This window comes from Papaver somniferum, chromosome 2 (genome assembly GCF_003573695.1).
Source record: "Papaver somniferum cultivar HN1 chromosome 2, ASM357369v1, whole genome shotgun sequence".
NCBI classification, from domain to species: Eukaryota; Viridiplantae; Streptophyta; class Magnoliopsida; order Ranunculales; family Papaveraceae; genus Papaver; species Papaver somniferum.
Window position 1 is genome coordinate 201,172,904 of NC_039359.1, and position 18,261 is coordinate 201,191,164.

At 35.3% G+C, this 18,261-nt stretch overlaps 1 protein-coding gene and 1 non-coding gene across 2 annotated transcripts; both read right to left on the bottom strand.

Annotated features, from left to right (window-relative positions):
* Positions 1–445: 445 nt before the first annotated feature.
* LOC113354800 lies at positions 446–528 on the bottom strand. The gene has a single exon (XR_003362015.1). It is a non-coding gene; the product is annotated as a small nucleolar RNA R11/Z151 (small nucleolar RNA).
* Positions 529–4,322: 3,794 nt separating this feature from the next.
* On the bottom strand, positions 4,323–10,204 carry LOC113350222 (cullin-1-like). Its single transcript, XM_026594334.1, has 20 exons — positions 10,039–10,204; positions 9,581–9,753; positions 9,382–9,481; positions 9,094–9,279; positions 8,945–8,992; positions 8,650–8,853; positions 8,478–8,555; positions 7,211–7,300; positions 7,046–7,123; positions 6,889–6,951; positions 6,770–6,805; positions 6,595–6,681; positions 6,360–6,509; positions 6,189–6,244; positions 5,973–6,093; positions 5,613–5,774; positions 5,356–5,499; positions 5,022–5,240; positions 4,753–4,920; positions 4,323–4,652 (listed from the first exon to the last, which is right to left on the bottom strand). Exons 2-20 carry the CDS (start codon positions 9,718–9,720, stop codon positions 4,551–4,553), a joined length of 2,232 nt encoding a protein of 743 aa, XP_026450119.1. The 5' UTR covers positions 9,721–9,753; positions 10,039–10,204; the 3' UTR covers positions 4,323–4,550.
* Between the last annotated feature and the right edge of the window lie 8,057 nt (positions 10,205–18,261).

Genomic DNA, 18,261 nt, shown 5'->3' on the forward strand with positions numbered 1-18,261 from the left:
TCATGTGTAATTACTAGTTACACATGCATCTAACTTGTGTAATTAAGAGTTACACATGTACAAATGGGTGAAATACCAATGGAGGAAATCTGAATAATACAATTGGGAATTGTTAGTTGTTACCTATTGAGATCATAATCAACGCCTGCAATATCCGCTCCATCGAAGCTCAATCCGTTGGGTCCATAAACTGTAGCTTCAGCTCTCTCTGAATCTGTTGGGTCCATAAACTATAGCTTCAGCTATCTCTGAATCTGCTAGGTACATAACCTGCAGCTTTAGCTATAGAAAATTTCACATATAGGAAAACTCTATTACAAAGCACACAAAACAACACAAACAATAGTCAATAAGATATAGAGTAAACTCTATTCAAAGCCACTAAATATTTGGGAGGAGATCATTTTTAAAGTAACTTAAAGAAATAGCCAGTAAGAACATATTTAGGCTTCAGTGTATGTAATAATCAGATCATTGATAAATCTTACTGAAATCCGCTAAGATATAGAGTTTTATCATCATTAGCCAGTTTAATATGATTTATTGACATAGCGCATACTAATGAGAAATGATGACAGAGTTAATCCATAAGTACAGGTCTAGCTAAGGTTTCAGTGCACGCTGGAGGCAAATACACAATATGAATACTGAAAAGCAAAAAACTGTGAATTATTATGCATAACGTACCATATCCAGAGTGAAAACCCCTCAATATGGCATTTGTCATTCTTCGTGCATGAGATCGAGAGTGAATTTGGTTTGGTTTGCAGCTGATGAATTCATCTTTAACCAACTTCCTAATTTGTTTCTCTGCACAAGACAACACAAAACTAGTAAATTCAACCAAAAATAAGCATAACGTAGATACAAACCAGTAGATCCAGCATGTGCAACTAGCAGTTACACATTCTATTAGCATATACACATGCTAACTTGCATATACACATGCTAATTGAATGTGTAACTTATAGTTACACATGCATCTGATTGTGTAACTAGGAGTTACACATTCATCATATACCAAAATGATGTTCAACTATTATCCATTTAGCAAAGCTTGCAATTCATTCTACGCGGCTATACCTCGTTTATAATAATGAACCTATATAAGTAATCTTGGGGAAAAAATTGGTTACCATCAAAAAGTTCAGGTACCAGGGCAGAAGATCATCGAATCCATCTGAGATGAAGACACATATGACGTATAACTTCAAGTTGGAATTGTTAGCATTGTAGTAACTCCCATACAGATCATGAGGAGCCTTTAGAGGAACAAAAAGAACAACCTTGAACTCAACATCACCTTCAGCTGTGAAATGACTCCAATACATCGTCGTGTCCTCACTAAATTAACATGTGTCACTGGAAGTTACACATCTAAACAGGAGTTACACATTCATATTGGTATGTGTACCCAATAGTTACACATACATATTTGCATCTAAAAGATGAAACATACAGTGGCTTATTCATTTGTACATACATAAAGAAAAAAACTAAATCAAAAGACAAATAAGATCTAAACTATGACACTCATAACAAGAACAACATGTAAAAAAAATATGTAAAATGACAACAATGTTTGCAACACAAAAAAAGAGAGAGCAAAAGTATTTAACCGCCACCAGAAGTCTCAACAAACCAAAACCTGATAGTATGCATGATCAGACCACAAATCATTTCAATTCAATCACTAAAACCAGAAAATACACATTCAATCAGTATGTGTAAGTAAAAGGTACACATCTAATTAGCATGTGTAAAATTACACATCTGTTTAGCTTGTGTAACTAGAAGTTACACATCTAATTATCCATTAGATGATCTGGTAGTTTCCTAAATGTATGATCCATTAGACAAACATCACTGGTGTCAACCTCCATGAATCCAATTAAAGTATTTTTTTACTTTTCAATGAAAATTAAGAATCAAAACAAGAAATTGCAAGGAACAATCACTGTGAAACTCATAAAACAAACACGACGATGAAGACAAATTGTAAGAGAAATCAATACCCAAAAGATTTCTCCTCTTTACCTAACTGCAATCATTAATTAAAAAACTCAGCTGCATCTTTCTTATCTTTACCTGCAACATTGCTTCCAATCTACAATAGCACCACCACGTCTCCATCTATAACTCACACAAACATAGGCATTCACATCCAATGCTAGCCTTCATTTACACCTCAGTCACCAACACATTTCCACTCTTTTCTTCTGCGAATTCCATCAACATTACACCTCCTTGTTTCATCTCCAACAATTTAGTTCAAAAATAACCCTGCAATGTCAGTTCCAAAACCATATAATTAGCATATGTAACTAGTTCAGGCATATATGCAACTAATAGACTGAATTACATATTCATTTCAGATTTACTCAAACTTTTACACATATAATTAGCATATGTAACTAGCATTTATACATTCAATTAGCATGTGTAACTCGCAGTTACACATCCAATTAGCATGTGTAACTCGCAGTTACATATGCAATTAGCTTGAGCAATCACATAACTACTTCTTACCATGACCAGAACCATATACAACATCGAAATTGTACATACAGTAGTTCATAAAAACAATAACCACAACGAAATAACACAGATCACATTCCATATAACCTGTTTCAATTTCAAATTAAATTGTTAACTTCTCCATTACCTCCGGTCACTGTTCTGCACAAATAAATAAATAAAATCGAACTATCAAAACCTAAAAATCAATTCAGAAATTAGAACAAAGAAAAGAAAGAATCGGACCGGATATTCTCCATTAACTATCAAAATTGAAAGTTCCAATCAAAGGAACAACTGATGGAAAAAATTTAGGAGTTCAAACCATATCAAATTTTGATGTATAAGAAAGTAAAATCTACGGGTAACGGAGATTAAGATGCTTTGAGTTCAAAAATAAACTTGGATTTTCAACCGGAAATACAGATTAAAAGATAGATCTTTCAAACCGAAACCCTAGAAAATTTATTGATGAAATTTTTCAAAAATTTCAATCTCGAAAGAGAGATCAAGATGAAATACTTACAGATCTATGTTCTAATCATGTTTTGAATAAGGATTTCTAGATGAAATCATATTGATTAGGTTTTCAAAACACACCGGAAATACTTTCTATGAAATTAATCGATTTGGAAATCAACAAATCAACAGTTTTAATCAAATGAAACGATTAGGAACATTAAACTTATCTTTCTGATCGTGATTTGATGATTAAATCCTCATTTCCAGTCGTTGATAGAGGTTTTCATAAGGTTTTCTTCATCGATGCAGTGAAGCATCAAGAACAAGTGACGTTGTTGTTTTGTTTAGGAATTCTCCGATACTCAGATCGATTCTCTTCTTCAGAAACTAAAAATCAGTCTCTAAAATTATTTTCGCGAAGCCTAGAGAGAAGAGATATTGGAGAAGAGAGAGAAAGAGAATGTAGAAATGAAAATATATTCTGTTTTTACTCTTGTATATATACAAAAGGATAGTTTTGTCAATAGCAAAAAAAGAAGAAAAAAAATTATGGGCCAAATCTGAAGAAAAATTGATCTTTTGGACCTAGCAATATCATTTTCTGAAAGTATGGAGTTGAGAATGTATGATCCATTTAGTGGGACTTCTATATATTGAACCTATATAGTAGGGGGTTCTAGTATTTTTCACTCTTGACAGAGGTTCAATGAACAAGCAAGTTCGTGTCAGCAAGCATCACCGGAAACTCCGTAGTCCGTATGTTGTACTCTTGTCTCTCGTACAGTTTTCTTGCCAGCTTCGAGGCAACGTTTTCAGATGGTGAACACCCAGGGGAAAGTGTTATAGTGTAACTGGGTGCATAGGTGAAGTGCCATGTGGGATATGACACACTAATGCATGTGCGCATTGTCAAACTATGGTAATCTTTATCCTGTGAGAGGTTCCAGCGAATGAATTGATGAACTTGTCAAATATCGATGTAGCCGAGTATATTTTTACCATGATGAATAAAGTTATAAATTAGAATTTTTTGTCTGGCTTATCAAGCTAGTTATTGAACAAAAAATCCTCACAAACATCTTTGTCCTACAACTTAATAAATGAACCTGTCCATCTGTTACAGTTGCAAGGTAGAATGGTTTGCCGATGACTTTCTAAGCCAGTAATGTGGAATTAAGAGCAAAAGCTATTAGATATTTGAAAATTTTCATAATTACAAAATGTTTTCGTAGAAAAAATTCCAGACGATATGCATATGCAGCTCCAGAGTAATAAATACTGGGTTGAATAGCATGAAGTCTGGATATTTTCCATGCCCTACAACACATGTATCACGCCAGTAGTGGAAGTAGAAAAGTGATTCATTAAAGGTAAAAACAGTTTTTTTTAAGTTAATATAGGTTCTCAATATGAAATGACAAAACTAAATGCTGAGGGGAAAAAAATCTTAAGATAGATTACAATTCAAAAAGACGAGGCAGAGAAAAATAAAATGTACAAGAACGGCAACTCTATGTTCTGGTCAACGATTTTTACCTCTAATAAAATACCTGCTTGATTGGACAACTGAATCAGGCAAGGTACCTGAACATGTTTGGATTGTCCTTGTCTCTCTCCAAATAATCCCGAGTGATAAGATCTTCTATTCGCTTCTTAATTGCCTTGAAATCGGGCTGCAGATTCATAGTTTTATTATTTTTCGTTTGCAATATTAACAGCGAAAAAAGTGTTTCGCCAAACAATTACACAAAATGCAACATGCATGAAATTTACCTTAAACATGCGGCCTAACTGCTCAACACATTCCATCACCAAGTTTTGATGTCCCAAAACCTTTCGGCTCTTCATGATCCGTACAATCGAGGCATCAATGGCGTACCGTCTATCTTTATCGACATCCTCAATCACTTTCTTCTTCTCATCCACGGGTGGAAGAGGAATCTGCAGATGTAACAGTGTTATCTCATCTCTAATCTAGAGTAAAGATTTCGGAATGAAATATTAGAAGCTTGAAACAAAAAGAAACTTCATACAAATCCCACCTTGATTCTCCTCATTTTGTCAGTAAAATTGGAATTGAACTCGAAGACATCAGTTGAAGAGATGGATTTGGTGCTTGGTTCCTTGGTAAGAATCTTATATTTTGCACAGGAGAGGGAATGAAGCAGTCTAACGATGTCATCATCAGTCAAGTTCAACTGAGTCATGATTTCTGAATAACTTAACTTATCTGATGAGTTGAATAGCAGCAACGCGGAGGCCTGCAAACATGAAAGAAGGCTCAAACTTCTGTATCCAGTCTCTAATATCAGAAACAGATAATAATATATACTTTACATTTTCTTAATATGATAACAAATCACACTATCGACTAACCTGGTAAGTTGTGACAATCAGCTCCATAGTTTTTGGATCAAATTTTCCATTAAGGTTACAGGTACCGAGTGAGTATATCCAAGTAAGTTTTCTGTGTTTAGTTTTTGTTTGATAGAACTCCTTAAAGACCTCAACACACTTTACCTGGAAAGAAAAAAACCCGAATTTGGTACTTGTAGCCAAATGTGCCTTCTTCACCGGAAAACAAATGTACACAGAAAACCCTTTTAGTTATGAAAAGGTAATTATATAGTTACCATCTCTGCAGGTAGATTTAAATCGAAAGATTTATAGCTCGGCCAGAATCCAGTAGTTAGGACAGTTACTGTCAAGTCAATCCCAGGATTTGCATGTGCATTGCCACTGAGGTACTCCTCAAAGTTGGTCTGGTTCTCCCTAGCTAATGTCAAATCAGTGACCTGAGAGAGGAAAAGATAACATGTAAATCCAAGCTTGAAAGCATTCCTAATATCTGTAGGTAACCAAATAATATTTACTTCAATCCAAATGTGTCTTCTTGCAAGATCAATACAAAATAAATACAAAAACGCTTATGCTCAAAATGCTTTTTATAAAAATAAAATAAAATGCAGATATAGGTATAAGAAACAACTGACCATCCCTTCCATCTTCGATGTGAACTGTCCACCGCACTGCTGCTTCAGTTTTGTCAAAATGCTCCTTTCATGGTCGTCATTTGCGCTCTTGTCAAATAGAAGTCTACGAGCAAGTTTTTTCCTGCAAATAAACAACCAACCATGCAAGTATGACATGCTGGCAAGTGTCTCCATGGATTCATCCAAACAAATTCATTCTAAACACAAAAGACCTACCTATAGAACTCTGCAAAAAGATCTTTATCACTAATATAGGCAAGCAGCTTCACTACCTGTAAATTATTCCACAATTCAGGTTAAAGAAAAAAAAAACTAAGAAAAACAAGAGACCTTCCAAACAGTGGATTGTGAGCAGTAAAACAAAATCAACAACAACAAACAGAATACCTTCTCTAGTGTTTCTTCAATGGCTTCATCACTCAATTTCTCACTTCCTCCCTTTTTAAGAATGTTATCACAGAAAGTAGCTAGAAGCTCTGCACTAGAGCTACCAGCAACACCCTTATTGCAGAAGACCTCAAAAGCTTCTTTCAGTGCCTAAGGTACCAAATGGAATGTCAGAAAAAATATAAATGTACCGGAAGAGTCTAAACTCTGAACAACCAAGAGGGCAAGAAAGAACCTTGTGAAAAAGAGAGTGACCGCTAAAGCAGCTGCCCACGTATGTCATGTATTTGTCATGCAGCTCGATAACTTTTCTAACAAAAACCTGAAGACCAAAAGGTCAAAAAATTATTTCAGTTTCCATCCTTATCGAATTCTATAACAGATTAAGACTGCACACTTCTGAAACACACCTGTTCTTGCAAACCAACTACGTCTCTTTTCTCAGCCTGTGATAAATATATAATTGTCAGTTCAATCCAATTTAGTATTATCTAAATATGTTAAATTGTATTGAGTTTAAAAGACCAACCTTCTTGCTGCTTGCTGCATCTTCTGCTTGCTTGACCAAGGCTGTGCCTTCGGCAGTAACATGCTGCATAAGAAAAATAGTCAAATTTGCCAAACACACAGATAACATGTACAAGGCATGCTTTATCATGTAAATAAAAATGTGAAAAGCTTCTAACCTGTTTAAATATATTAGATACTGGTTCTAGACGAGGGATTCTAGAAAATAGCCTAAACATCCTTGTGAGATCGTCCACCTACACAACATCAACTGATTAGCTAATCACAATAAAATAATGGTCAAGCTAATCATAAAAATGGCACTGTGATTTCTTTGTAAATACCTTATCATCTCTTAGCAAAGCATGACATCCGGAGTGTTCCTTTTCAAGTAGCTGGCTTGCATATACAGACAACAACTCATGTTGCACTTTCTACACAAAGGGACATTTGTAAATTGATAAGCAACTAGGAAAAGCGTATATTCTTCGCAGAAGCCTGGAAGTCCACATAAATCATCAAAAATAATTCCCTATCCTCTGTGATGCACCTTGACTGGATATATCTATTACAAATCACTTCTTCAGTTTTTCATAGTTTTACAGCATTGTTACCAAGGTTTTCAAACTGTAAAGTGACTCGTTCTTTATTGTTGAGTATCATAAACATTTAGATCGTCCATACAATAGTTTCATGCACAAAGTATGTACATGCATAGGTAATAGTATAAGTAGGTCTTGGAGTGGAAGAATATGTAAACCTTTCAAGTAAGCTGGGTTAGCTAAGCTTAACGATGCCATTCAAGTAAACTGACAATACATAGCTTACTATCATACTTCAGTATATAAAAGACTAGGTAATAGGCATCCAGAAGGAATTGAAATAATAAAATATAAAAGACTAGGATTTCTTTGCTAGAGGGCACGTGTGGTTCATGATGAAGAGTTCTTTTTGATAAAAGACTGGATGAAAGACAAAAAATTATACTTCAGTATATAAAAGACTAGGTAATAGGCATCCAGAAGAAATTGAAATAATAAAATATAAAAGACTAGGATTTCTTTGCTAGAGGGCACGTGTGGTTCATGATGAAGAGTTCTTTTTGATTAAAGACTGGATAAAAGACAAAAAACAATTTTTCCACCAAAAACAGCTAATTATCTCTCCCTCATCTTTTCTGCAACTACAGATCATCAAGATAGATTTTATGTTCCTTGTTATCCATGACAAATGTATTTAGAGAGATTGAGTCTAATGTTACTGAGGATATAATTGTTGAGTAAACACTAAACAGGACAATACATGGTGTTTGTATTTGTCTTACGGCCTTCACAATTTCTAAACGAGATTGATGTCTTAAAGGTTTCATTTTGATTTGGGTTGTTGTTTATTAGAATTCTGATTTGAATAACTTGAGGTTGTGGAACGAATAGTACAACTCAAAATTTCATTGCAATTCATGGTCAAAATGATTTGAAGTTACAGTTCTTATGGTTTTAGGAAATTTATGACTCGACTTGTGTGATCCGACTCGTGAATTGTACGATGCTAAAAACCATGATTCTTGCTAAACAATAGGCAACAGCATACAAGATAAAGTAACAGACAAACCTCCAATAATTTCTGCTCACTGCTTGAGTGCAGGTAATGAGCAACTCTGTCCTTCTCCCTTCTTAAGCACTCCTCAGCCTATATTCCATTGAACAACAATCCATCAACTCAGCCATCAATTGAAAACACAATTCATGTATCTGTCAACCAAGTGAAGATTACAAAAAAATACCTTTAACATGTAATCTGGACATGAATCTTCTAGAATCCAGTTAGAAGCTTTTCGAGAATAATAAGCAGCGGTATCTTTTAGCATTGCTGACTCGAAATCGTTTTCATAAGAATCCATGCTTCCCATTCCGATTTCGACAAAGATATCTAAAACATTCTTCAGCAATGCTCGATCAATCTGCTCTCCTTCTCTTTCTTGATCAATCTGATGCATACTGAGGAATTAAAACCACCACTAGCAAACTACTAGGCTACTACTTAATCAAAAGACTCTTTGATTCATTGACTCAACGCACCAGTGATATTACAGCATCTCTAACTTTACCATTGATCTCCCGATACACCTGGAATTAGGAAGATTTTAGCAATGTTAAACAGGAAAGGGGTAATGAGAGCTATCTAGACTCGAGATAAGTAAGTATTCAAAGTTCACATTTCTACATACCAAGTCGCGGAAGCAAGTGAGCCCAACTTCATTAAGTGCAGGAAGAGACCTCCGAGCTATGAAATAACGATCAAGATAATGGAAAAACCTAGAAAGCCACCTGACCATAACTTTATGATTTGCCCATCTCTTGACGAGCTCCCTTAACATAAACTCATCGTGCTTCTCTCTTAATGATGGCAGAACCTGCGTCAGGAGCACAACAAGAATAAATGCCAACAAAATAGAACAGTAAGCTAATCATTATCAATAGCAGGAATACAAAAGATCAGTAGAGATCTTCCTTACAGTAGAATTAATGTATTCTTCAAAAGACTCTTTGTACTTCTCGTATAACTGTTGGGAGTAATCATGAGGGGGTTTTTGAGTGCACATATTGTAAATAGTCCTGTTTACAAATGCAAACCAATCATTCAGTATAGGATCGTACCAAATCGCAATAGATAGTAAGAATTTAAATAAAAAGAACTAGATTAAGACATCATACGTGTAAAGCATCATGTAATCCTCAGAATTAAATTGTGGTTCAGGATGCCCTTCAAGGATATTCTTCAATTTGGAAATACCCTTTTGCATAAAATCCCATCCTTGATCTAAATCAATCGTCTTTCTTTCATTCATCGCCATTTTGACACCACACCGCCCTTCCAAATACTTCTTCTACACAATTAAAAAACTCCACTTTACTTACTAAATCAATCAAAAGGGTATCAAATAGAGATTAGAAATAAATTCACAAAACCCAAACCCTAGATTCTCATCAAAACACACACAAAAATCAAACCAATCAGCTCAATTGAAAAAAAAAAATTCAATTTTGCAATGAATTATTCATCAAATCAATCATATAATACAATAACCCCAACAGAAAGAATGAACTCACTCAAATTTGACAAACTTTAGAGATAAATTCACTAAAAAAGAAGGGACAGAGATTGGCCTTACCAGATAAATGAAACTAGAAAAACCCTAGAAATCGAGTAAAGCAGATAAACTTGATAACATCCCTAAATTATTGGAATTTTAAAACCCATGGAAATTTAATCAGATGAGATTAGAATCGAAGAAAGGCTTTTTTGAAGGAAAATGAATAATGAAGTTATTATTATTATTATGAAACGAAAGAAGGTCATCTCTTTCTCTCTCTCCGCCCGACAACGCGCACTTGATTGAGATCTCCTTTTTACTGTTAAAGGATACATCAAACCTTTGATGTTATTTGGAAGATTGTGGAACGTTCTTTTGAAATTAACCGTTGGATATCTTTTAAGACCTCCCTAAGGGTCAAATTTTCGACTAAACCGTGCTTGGAATATCGGATAACTTGCTGCTAGTAGCTCGATGCATGTTATGATGTACCCATCCTCTTGTAGGTATTGACGTGCCCTTGGGTTGCACTGACGCAGATGCCGTAAGAGCATCCACAGTGGGCGAGTATAACCAAAAATTTGGGATGAGATCGTGACGCAGTGGGACGGAGTAAAGATCAAATCCCAGCCAAAGATCAAATTCCAGACCATATTTGGTCGCGACCAAATACCAAATCCTAATATAGTCGGGCGTAAATTTAAAGTACGCTTGTTGCTGGGCGTAAATTTAAAGTACGCGCGTTAACGGGCGGAGATTTAAATTACGCCCGATGAAAATTCAAATTAAAAAAAAAAAAAAAAAATGAGGCGTAAACTTAAAGTACGCCTGTTGACAGGCGTAAATTTAAAGTACGCCTGGTGATTGATTGGGCGGACATTTGAGATACGCCCGATGAAATTTTTTTGGAGCGGAGATTTAAATTACGCGCGACCAAATTTTAATCGGGACCGTTACGTGACAACACGGACTAAACCCAAAATTTGATCTTTTTTTTGATCTTTGATCTTTGGTTTTGATCACACCACTGCAGTTGCTCTAACGAACAAATTCTAAACAAATTAGGACGCGGATACTTTGTGAAATCAATAGTGTCAGAGCCGGTCCTGAGTTTACAGGGTCCTTGTACGAAAAAAAAATTCAGGGTCTTTCATAAGGTCAATTTCTTTTTTACTGATGCGAATGGTAATTTTTTTTTTTAATGTCCACCTACAAGAAGAAGAATGCCAGAAAGAAACTCAAAATATATAGCCATAGGTTACATATAAACAGTGGCGAATCTAGAACAAAAATTCACAGGGGACACAAATTATTTTCGAAGATCATAGACAACTAAATATATAATCGGAAGTATGCAATGTAATGTTCTACGCTTATGAACTATTCAAACTTTAAGCCTCTTGTATATCTATCATTGTACTCCCATAATAGAGTAAATTACATACTAATTTAAGCATGTCATGGGTATATCTCAGTCCATATGATGTATCGTAAATTGTGGCCTTATCCCTTCTAGTTTTCTTTGAAGTGCTAAGGGATATATTCAAAATGCAAACACTTACATGAAGGGCTACATCACTTGCCTCACACAACCACAAAAACAGACAACGCTCATTGCACTTCAACTTATGTATAAACCAATTGGAACATTAAAACCCTTGCCAAAATAAAGTTCAAAGAGAAGCTACAGACTCACACCAAGGTTAATTATTGACCTTGAATTTCTGATGCAGCGCAAAGGCTATTGCATTTACGTAGGGTATTGCTCAGGTCGACTGTCAACAGTTTTGCGTTGTAGTTATGGTAGGGTGTTTGTATCTTTTTTGGGTGTTTGGTCAACATATCTTAACTCTAAGACTAAAACTAGGAATCATATTTTGCGTCGGTAAAGTAAGGATTTAGAAATCCTTAATCTTGGGGAAGTTTCATGTATCGTGGAGTGGAAAAGGCCAGTGATAGTTTCTAACCGGTATTTTTTCGAAAATATTATGGGGCCACGAAGTAATTTCAATGAAAGTTATATGGGGATTTTTATTTGTCACAAAATTAGTGGGGCCAGTGACTCAGTGACCCCACTGTGGATTCGCCCCCCGTATACAAATATTTATGCAGATCTAGCGATGGGCAGGTGCTTGTGGTAATAAAATGACAAAGATTCAAAATCTAGACGTAACTTGTCAATTTGGATTAGTGGTTTGCTGAACTACCTTATATAACGGAGGCTACTTGTTCGAACCTCTCCAGCTCCTTATTTTCTTTATTTTTTCTTCATAAACGAAAAGGCCTTAGGTCAGAATCGGGCATGGTGCGTCGCACCCTCAGGACCGGCTCTGAATAGTGTTTCCAACTAAAACATATATATTATCAATGTATGTTTTTAACAATGCTAATAAATTATTGATACACAACAAACTTGTATAAGAACAAGCATATATACTCATAATACAATATGTTAAAGGTTCAGGAATTTTTAGCATACAATTATATTAAGATACTGTGTGACATATGTATGTCATGTCACCGATATAGTCTGTCCTAGAGAGGTGCGCGTCTAAGTTCCGACGCAGTCCAACGCGGACACGTGACCATTTTAGTGTGTGCGTGCTACCCAAATGCCCACTATCTACACGCTTTAGATATAATTTGTTAAGATGAATGATATTAACGAAACACTAAGGACTCATATGTCCAAATTTCAACCATTTCACATTTACAGTTTGGATTGTATGTCAACTAATCATAAAATCGATGTTCTTCTGCGGACGCGTATACAACCATTTTTTTAGTAGACAAACTTAACAACATATGTGATTTGACACATTTCAATAATGCATGTACAATCAATAAAAAGTTCACACACTAATACCAAAACCCATTCAATGGCATTATCATCTTCCTCATCTATTATAAGAAGTATAAACTTAGAGAATATGAATCGCATTTCGATAGTCTCCTATGAACACTATTTGTGGTCTCTTCAAGAGCATTAGATATCATAAAAGGTGATTGGCTTCCTCTATAAAAGGAATATATGGGTCAGTCGTTTACGCTTTGAGTACATCTTAATTAACGACTTCATCACTGCGAGATGCGCGACTTGTCGTGGTGAGACAACTTTACATATCAACATTCTCAAGCAAGAGTAAAATGATATTTGTAAATGGTTAATGTAGCTATGTGTCTTAATCACGAGTACGTAATTTCCAACATCTCAATTTTAAATGTCATGGGTGTGAGAAAACAAATTCAGATAGTTTCACGCCAAATTTCTAGTGGCGACCTTACTCTCTCGGATGAAGATGAGAGATGTAACTAGATAAGCTACTTAGTTGTCGACATTGCTCATCAGACCAACCTTTTAGTGGTGTTTGTCTTCTCTCTGATTTTATGAGAGAACCTTTTAGCCCATTGACATAACTTGTGATGTCCTCTAGTATAGGTTTTCCTCCCCTAATTTAGGCGGGAAAACCTTTTTAAATTATCTACATAATTCGCGCACCTACCATTTGCGTTATTTTTCTCCCCCTGATTAAACCGAGACAAACTCACAGGTAATCAACCTTACTTACGATAACTTATGGTGGTATTATCATCTCATAAATAAAGATTGTGGTTTCGTTCTTTTATCTGCTTCTCAAAGATGAATTTATTTATGATAGTTTTTGGTTTTCAACAAAATTATCATATAACACTCTTATGAATAGCTGCAGGCTCGACACGAGATGATAGATTTTAAGTCGTTCTTGTAACGACTGATGCCCACCCCTAAGTACGCAAGTCGGGCTAAAAAGTAAGACACTACTTTTTCAAGGTTTCAAATGCCTTACTATGAACGGTGAGTCAAAACCAACATATATACTTGGGCGACACCATGAAATAAACACGTAAATGTAAGGTTACTTCCCAAAAACAATATTGATGATAAGGTTGAACAATTAACTGAAAATGCTTTATAAAAACTATGTGTACTATACTGAGTATACACATGTGCTACATAAAGTCTAATGTAATATTAATTGAAGGAAATGCATCAAAAGGTTTAAATGTAAATTTACCATCAAGATAAATAGACGTAATATGAAAGTTCGTAAAATGGGTATACAACCAAAAGACCATCTAGTGAGTGCTTATATCAATAACATAATGTACTAAAAAATGTCTACAGGGTCAATAAGCCATACAAATGTACCTCTGAACATACAATGCTTGAGTCAAATTTCGAGATGTTTAACAAGACAAGCTTGACTCGAAATTTCTTTTTTGTAATAAATCTACTAGAAGTTAATCTCATAAGATAAAATGGTAAAATAGTGAGTAAAATACAATAGTTGAGTCTTCACATAACTTGTTGATGAAGTCCTACAAATGTCTTCGTCGATCTTCAGTCTTCGAGGGTGATGTCTAATACTCAACTACTAAATTTTAACCTAGTCTGAGACTTGACTTTGTAAACTAGAAATCAAGATACAGTTTTATTCAACTGACATTGACAACAAGCTTGAGATAGCAAAACTTGTGGGTTCAACCGGGCATTGTCTAACAATCTCCCCACTTGTCAATTTTAGTGATAAAACTATTCAATACTTATGGATTCAAAATAAAATAATCTTTCGGGTTAAAATTCACTATGCTTGATTTTCTTGGTTCTTCAACCTTGAATTCTTCGTACTTCAAGTGCTTCTATTATTCTGCATGTGTTTGTTCGGCACCTTTGTTGTAGCAATAACAACTTATGAGAATACTCAAAAAGAGCTTTGTTATAATGAAAAAATCACTCTCCTCAATGGTTGTTATACACAAACATAATATTATTACCTTCTCCAAAGTTCAGTTGCACCTCAGCTTTGAAGCAATACTACAGTGATATGTTCTCCCCCTTAGTCAGTACATACATATTTTGCACAATACGTTAAATCTATAAATCATAATCCACTTCCCCTTACATAATCCCGCGGAAAGCCATATGTTCTAGTAGAATTCTAGTTAACAATTCTCCGCATTTTTGTCAATAAAATTGGCAAAGGAGAAAAACAGATATCGTAAATTAAACAAAAGAGAGTCAAGACTTGAGAACACGTGCCAGCTTATAGTTCAGACGATTTCATCAAGGAAATATATAGGTACAAGCATCTCCTAAAATTTCACATTTGCACTCTCCACAAAGATATGACAATTCAGCACGAGTTCAAAAGAACTTTCCCCTATTCGGTGTCATTCCCGAAAAAACAACATGAGCAAACAAATAAGTTAAAAATAGTGATCTTAATGTAAGGGTCAGAATTCTTATTTTGATGTTTTTGACCCCTTATGGTCTGAATTAACTTTGGGTTCCTCTGCAAAGTTGTAGGGTTTTTCAAGAGCTTTCCAACGAAACCCAATTTGACCATATTCGGATAAGGAGATGTCGTTTTATGTCAATAATACTAAATACCAAGTTATAGAACCTGAAAAGACGAGGGTACTCAAATGCACCACAATATTTTTGTTTCAACCTAGAAGTCCTCTACCGAATGTGATCACTTATGGACAGATTCGAGACAGTACGAAAATTCGGTTCGTACTTCGTGTGATTGTCTATGGATACGAGAACGAGACAATACAACAAGATAACTTGTGTGATTGACTATGGATACATGATCGACCAAATACTACAACAAAGTGTATTACTTGATAATAGGTTTGGTAATAACCAAACTCTATAGGATCACTATCAATTAATGCGGAGTTAACGTATATGTGTATTTTACTTTATTACAATAAACAATTATAATGCGGAAATCAAAGTAAAAGACACAACAAGATTTTTTTAATGAGGAAACCACAAATGCAGAAAAACCCCGGGACCTAGTCCAGTTTTGAATACTCTCAGAATTAATCCGTTATACAAAATCTAATACCAACTTCGTATAGTTGATACCAAGAAGACTACCCCTAGGTACTTAGTTCGCTCAGTATCCCTGCACCTTCGACTTCTAGATCCACGCACGTGAATAGCAAGTCCTTTGGATCGTATTCCAAACAGCAAATGAAGAATCTGTTTGGTAACCACTCTAATCAATCTTGCTAAAAGATTTAGATGAGTCGTTGACAAAGGATCTTATGTTTAGTATAATAAACACCTTTGTCTGGTTAGATCAATCTAACTTTAACTACCGAAATAGTCAAGTATAGATTCACAGTCAATCAATATAGATCTCAAAGAGAAATATAGAGAATGCTGATCCCACACAACTAATCAGTCGAATAAATCCGATTCTAGTTGGATCCCAGCTGATCAAGGTTTGTTCACACAATTCACAAGATAGAAAAACTAATAAGAAATCTTCTTCGTCTTCAAATCTTGTTTTATCTTCAATAACTTGCACAACACCACTTGAATCTCTTGCGATCAATCACTTCACAGAACGGAGTCTGTTAACAATGTATTATCACAAGATGTTTTTGAATCTAACAACGGTTCTAAAGATCCCGTCGATACTTCGATCTAGTTTGACTGAATCTTATATCAGAAGAGAAGATTCTCAAGCATAAACAAACCAGGTGCAATCAAAGTTTCAACAACCGTTAGTCAATCAAATCAATCTAAAACTAATAACACTGCAAGTATCTAGTTTCCCACCAACGGTACTCGTAGAGCTTCTTGATCCCATAGAAGTCTTTAAACGAGTGTTCGTAAGAGATTTTACCTAATTAGGATACTTTTCTCTCCGATAGACAACTATGAAAAACCGGAGGTCTAACAACCACACCGAATATTTCGTTTAGGAAATTGATGTAATTTTGTGGTGGTAAGTAAAGTGTTCGTTTCTCGGACTTGTTGAGACTGATTTCAGATTTAAAAATAGAAAACAATAAAAATGAAGAAAATATATATACAAGATTTGTCACAATGTCGAGAGATTACTGAGACTCAGGATTCCACCAAACCTAATATCATGTGGTTCAAAATCAATTCTTAGACAATTATAGCTCTTGTTTATTGACTCTAATTCTTTGACAGTGTAGATTCTAAAAAGATTAACTGTAAATCACTAGCATGATGCATCAAAAGCACTTAGACCAAGCATACATCATCATACGACTTCACAACTAATTACGAAAAATCATAAAACGATTAAATTAATGCAAAAAGTCATAAAAATAATTAAATATAATTACCACACGCATGAAATATGGCTTTCTCCATCATCCCAGTGTTGGGGTTTAACTCCTCATATTATTCACGTTCTCAAAATAGGTGTTTATAGCTCAAAAGTGTGAGAAACAAGAGAAAACTAGTAAAGCAGACAGTTTGCAACGCTAGAAAGGCGTTACAAACAGACTGTTACAATGGGTTTTGAACTGTTACAGAGAAAAGATGACAAGCTTGTGATATATGAGATCTGTTGAACAGCGATACTTATGTTGTGTTGTTTGAATAAGACTGCCTCTGCGACTGTCCTCCTATGTCCAATGTTCTTCAGCTTCTCTTCTTCACCAGCAGCAGGTGAATATTCCTGCAACTTCACATGCGCTTCTCTGCTCCGAGTCTATCGACCCCCAAACTACTCGATGGATCCTTCACTGAGTCCCAACACCTCTTATATACATCACAGCTGCCGAATATTCCCAAATATAATTTTTCTTTTCTTCGACCAAAAGATTTGGGATTTCCTTCGTTTTTATCTCTCGTAACTTCCAGATTTAGCAGCACCTACCGGATAAAATATCACTTCCCTGTTTTACAGAAGATTTCATACCTTCTTTTTGATTCCAATACGTCACTCATCCCTGCCTTGTCGCAACAGACTCAAACCGATCGGTATGCACCTTTATTCTCTTTCCTCATAAACCCGATATCTATTGTCCCCTGTTTTGTCGAGATTCTGTAGAAATCTTCTCTTTTTTCGAACCCAATCCAATTACCAATCCTGTTTGGATTAAACAGGCCCAAACCAATCCTTTCCAGCGAGAAAAATCCGACAACAACTCATCAACTCGATCCAGAAAATTCATGCAGTATGCAGACGCGACACAGACGAGTATAAAATCTTCCCGCCAAATTCGATTTGAGTTAGTGAATAAAGGGTGTCCCCTTATCCAGCACTGGACTCCATTTAGACACTGGGTGTAAATAACACATATGGGGTGCAAATAACAGTGGAGTGCCTCTTAACAGTTGTGTGCCCATTATCCAAATTGGGGTGCCTTTAGTGATTTTCTCCCACGAGAACAAATACCACTTTTCGAGCCAATTTCACCGCAAATGCTTATTCCTTCAAAAACACCTACAAAAACATAAAAAACCATAATAAATACAAA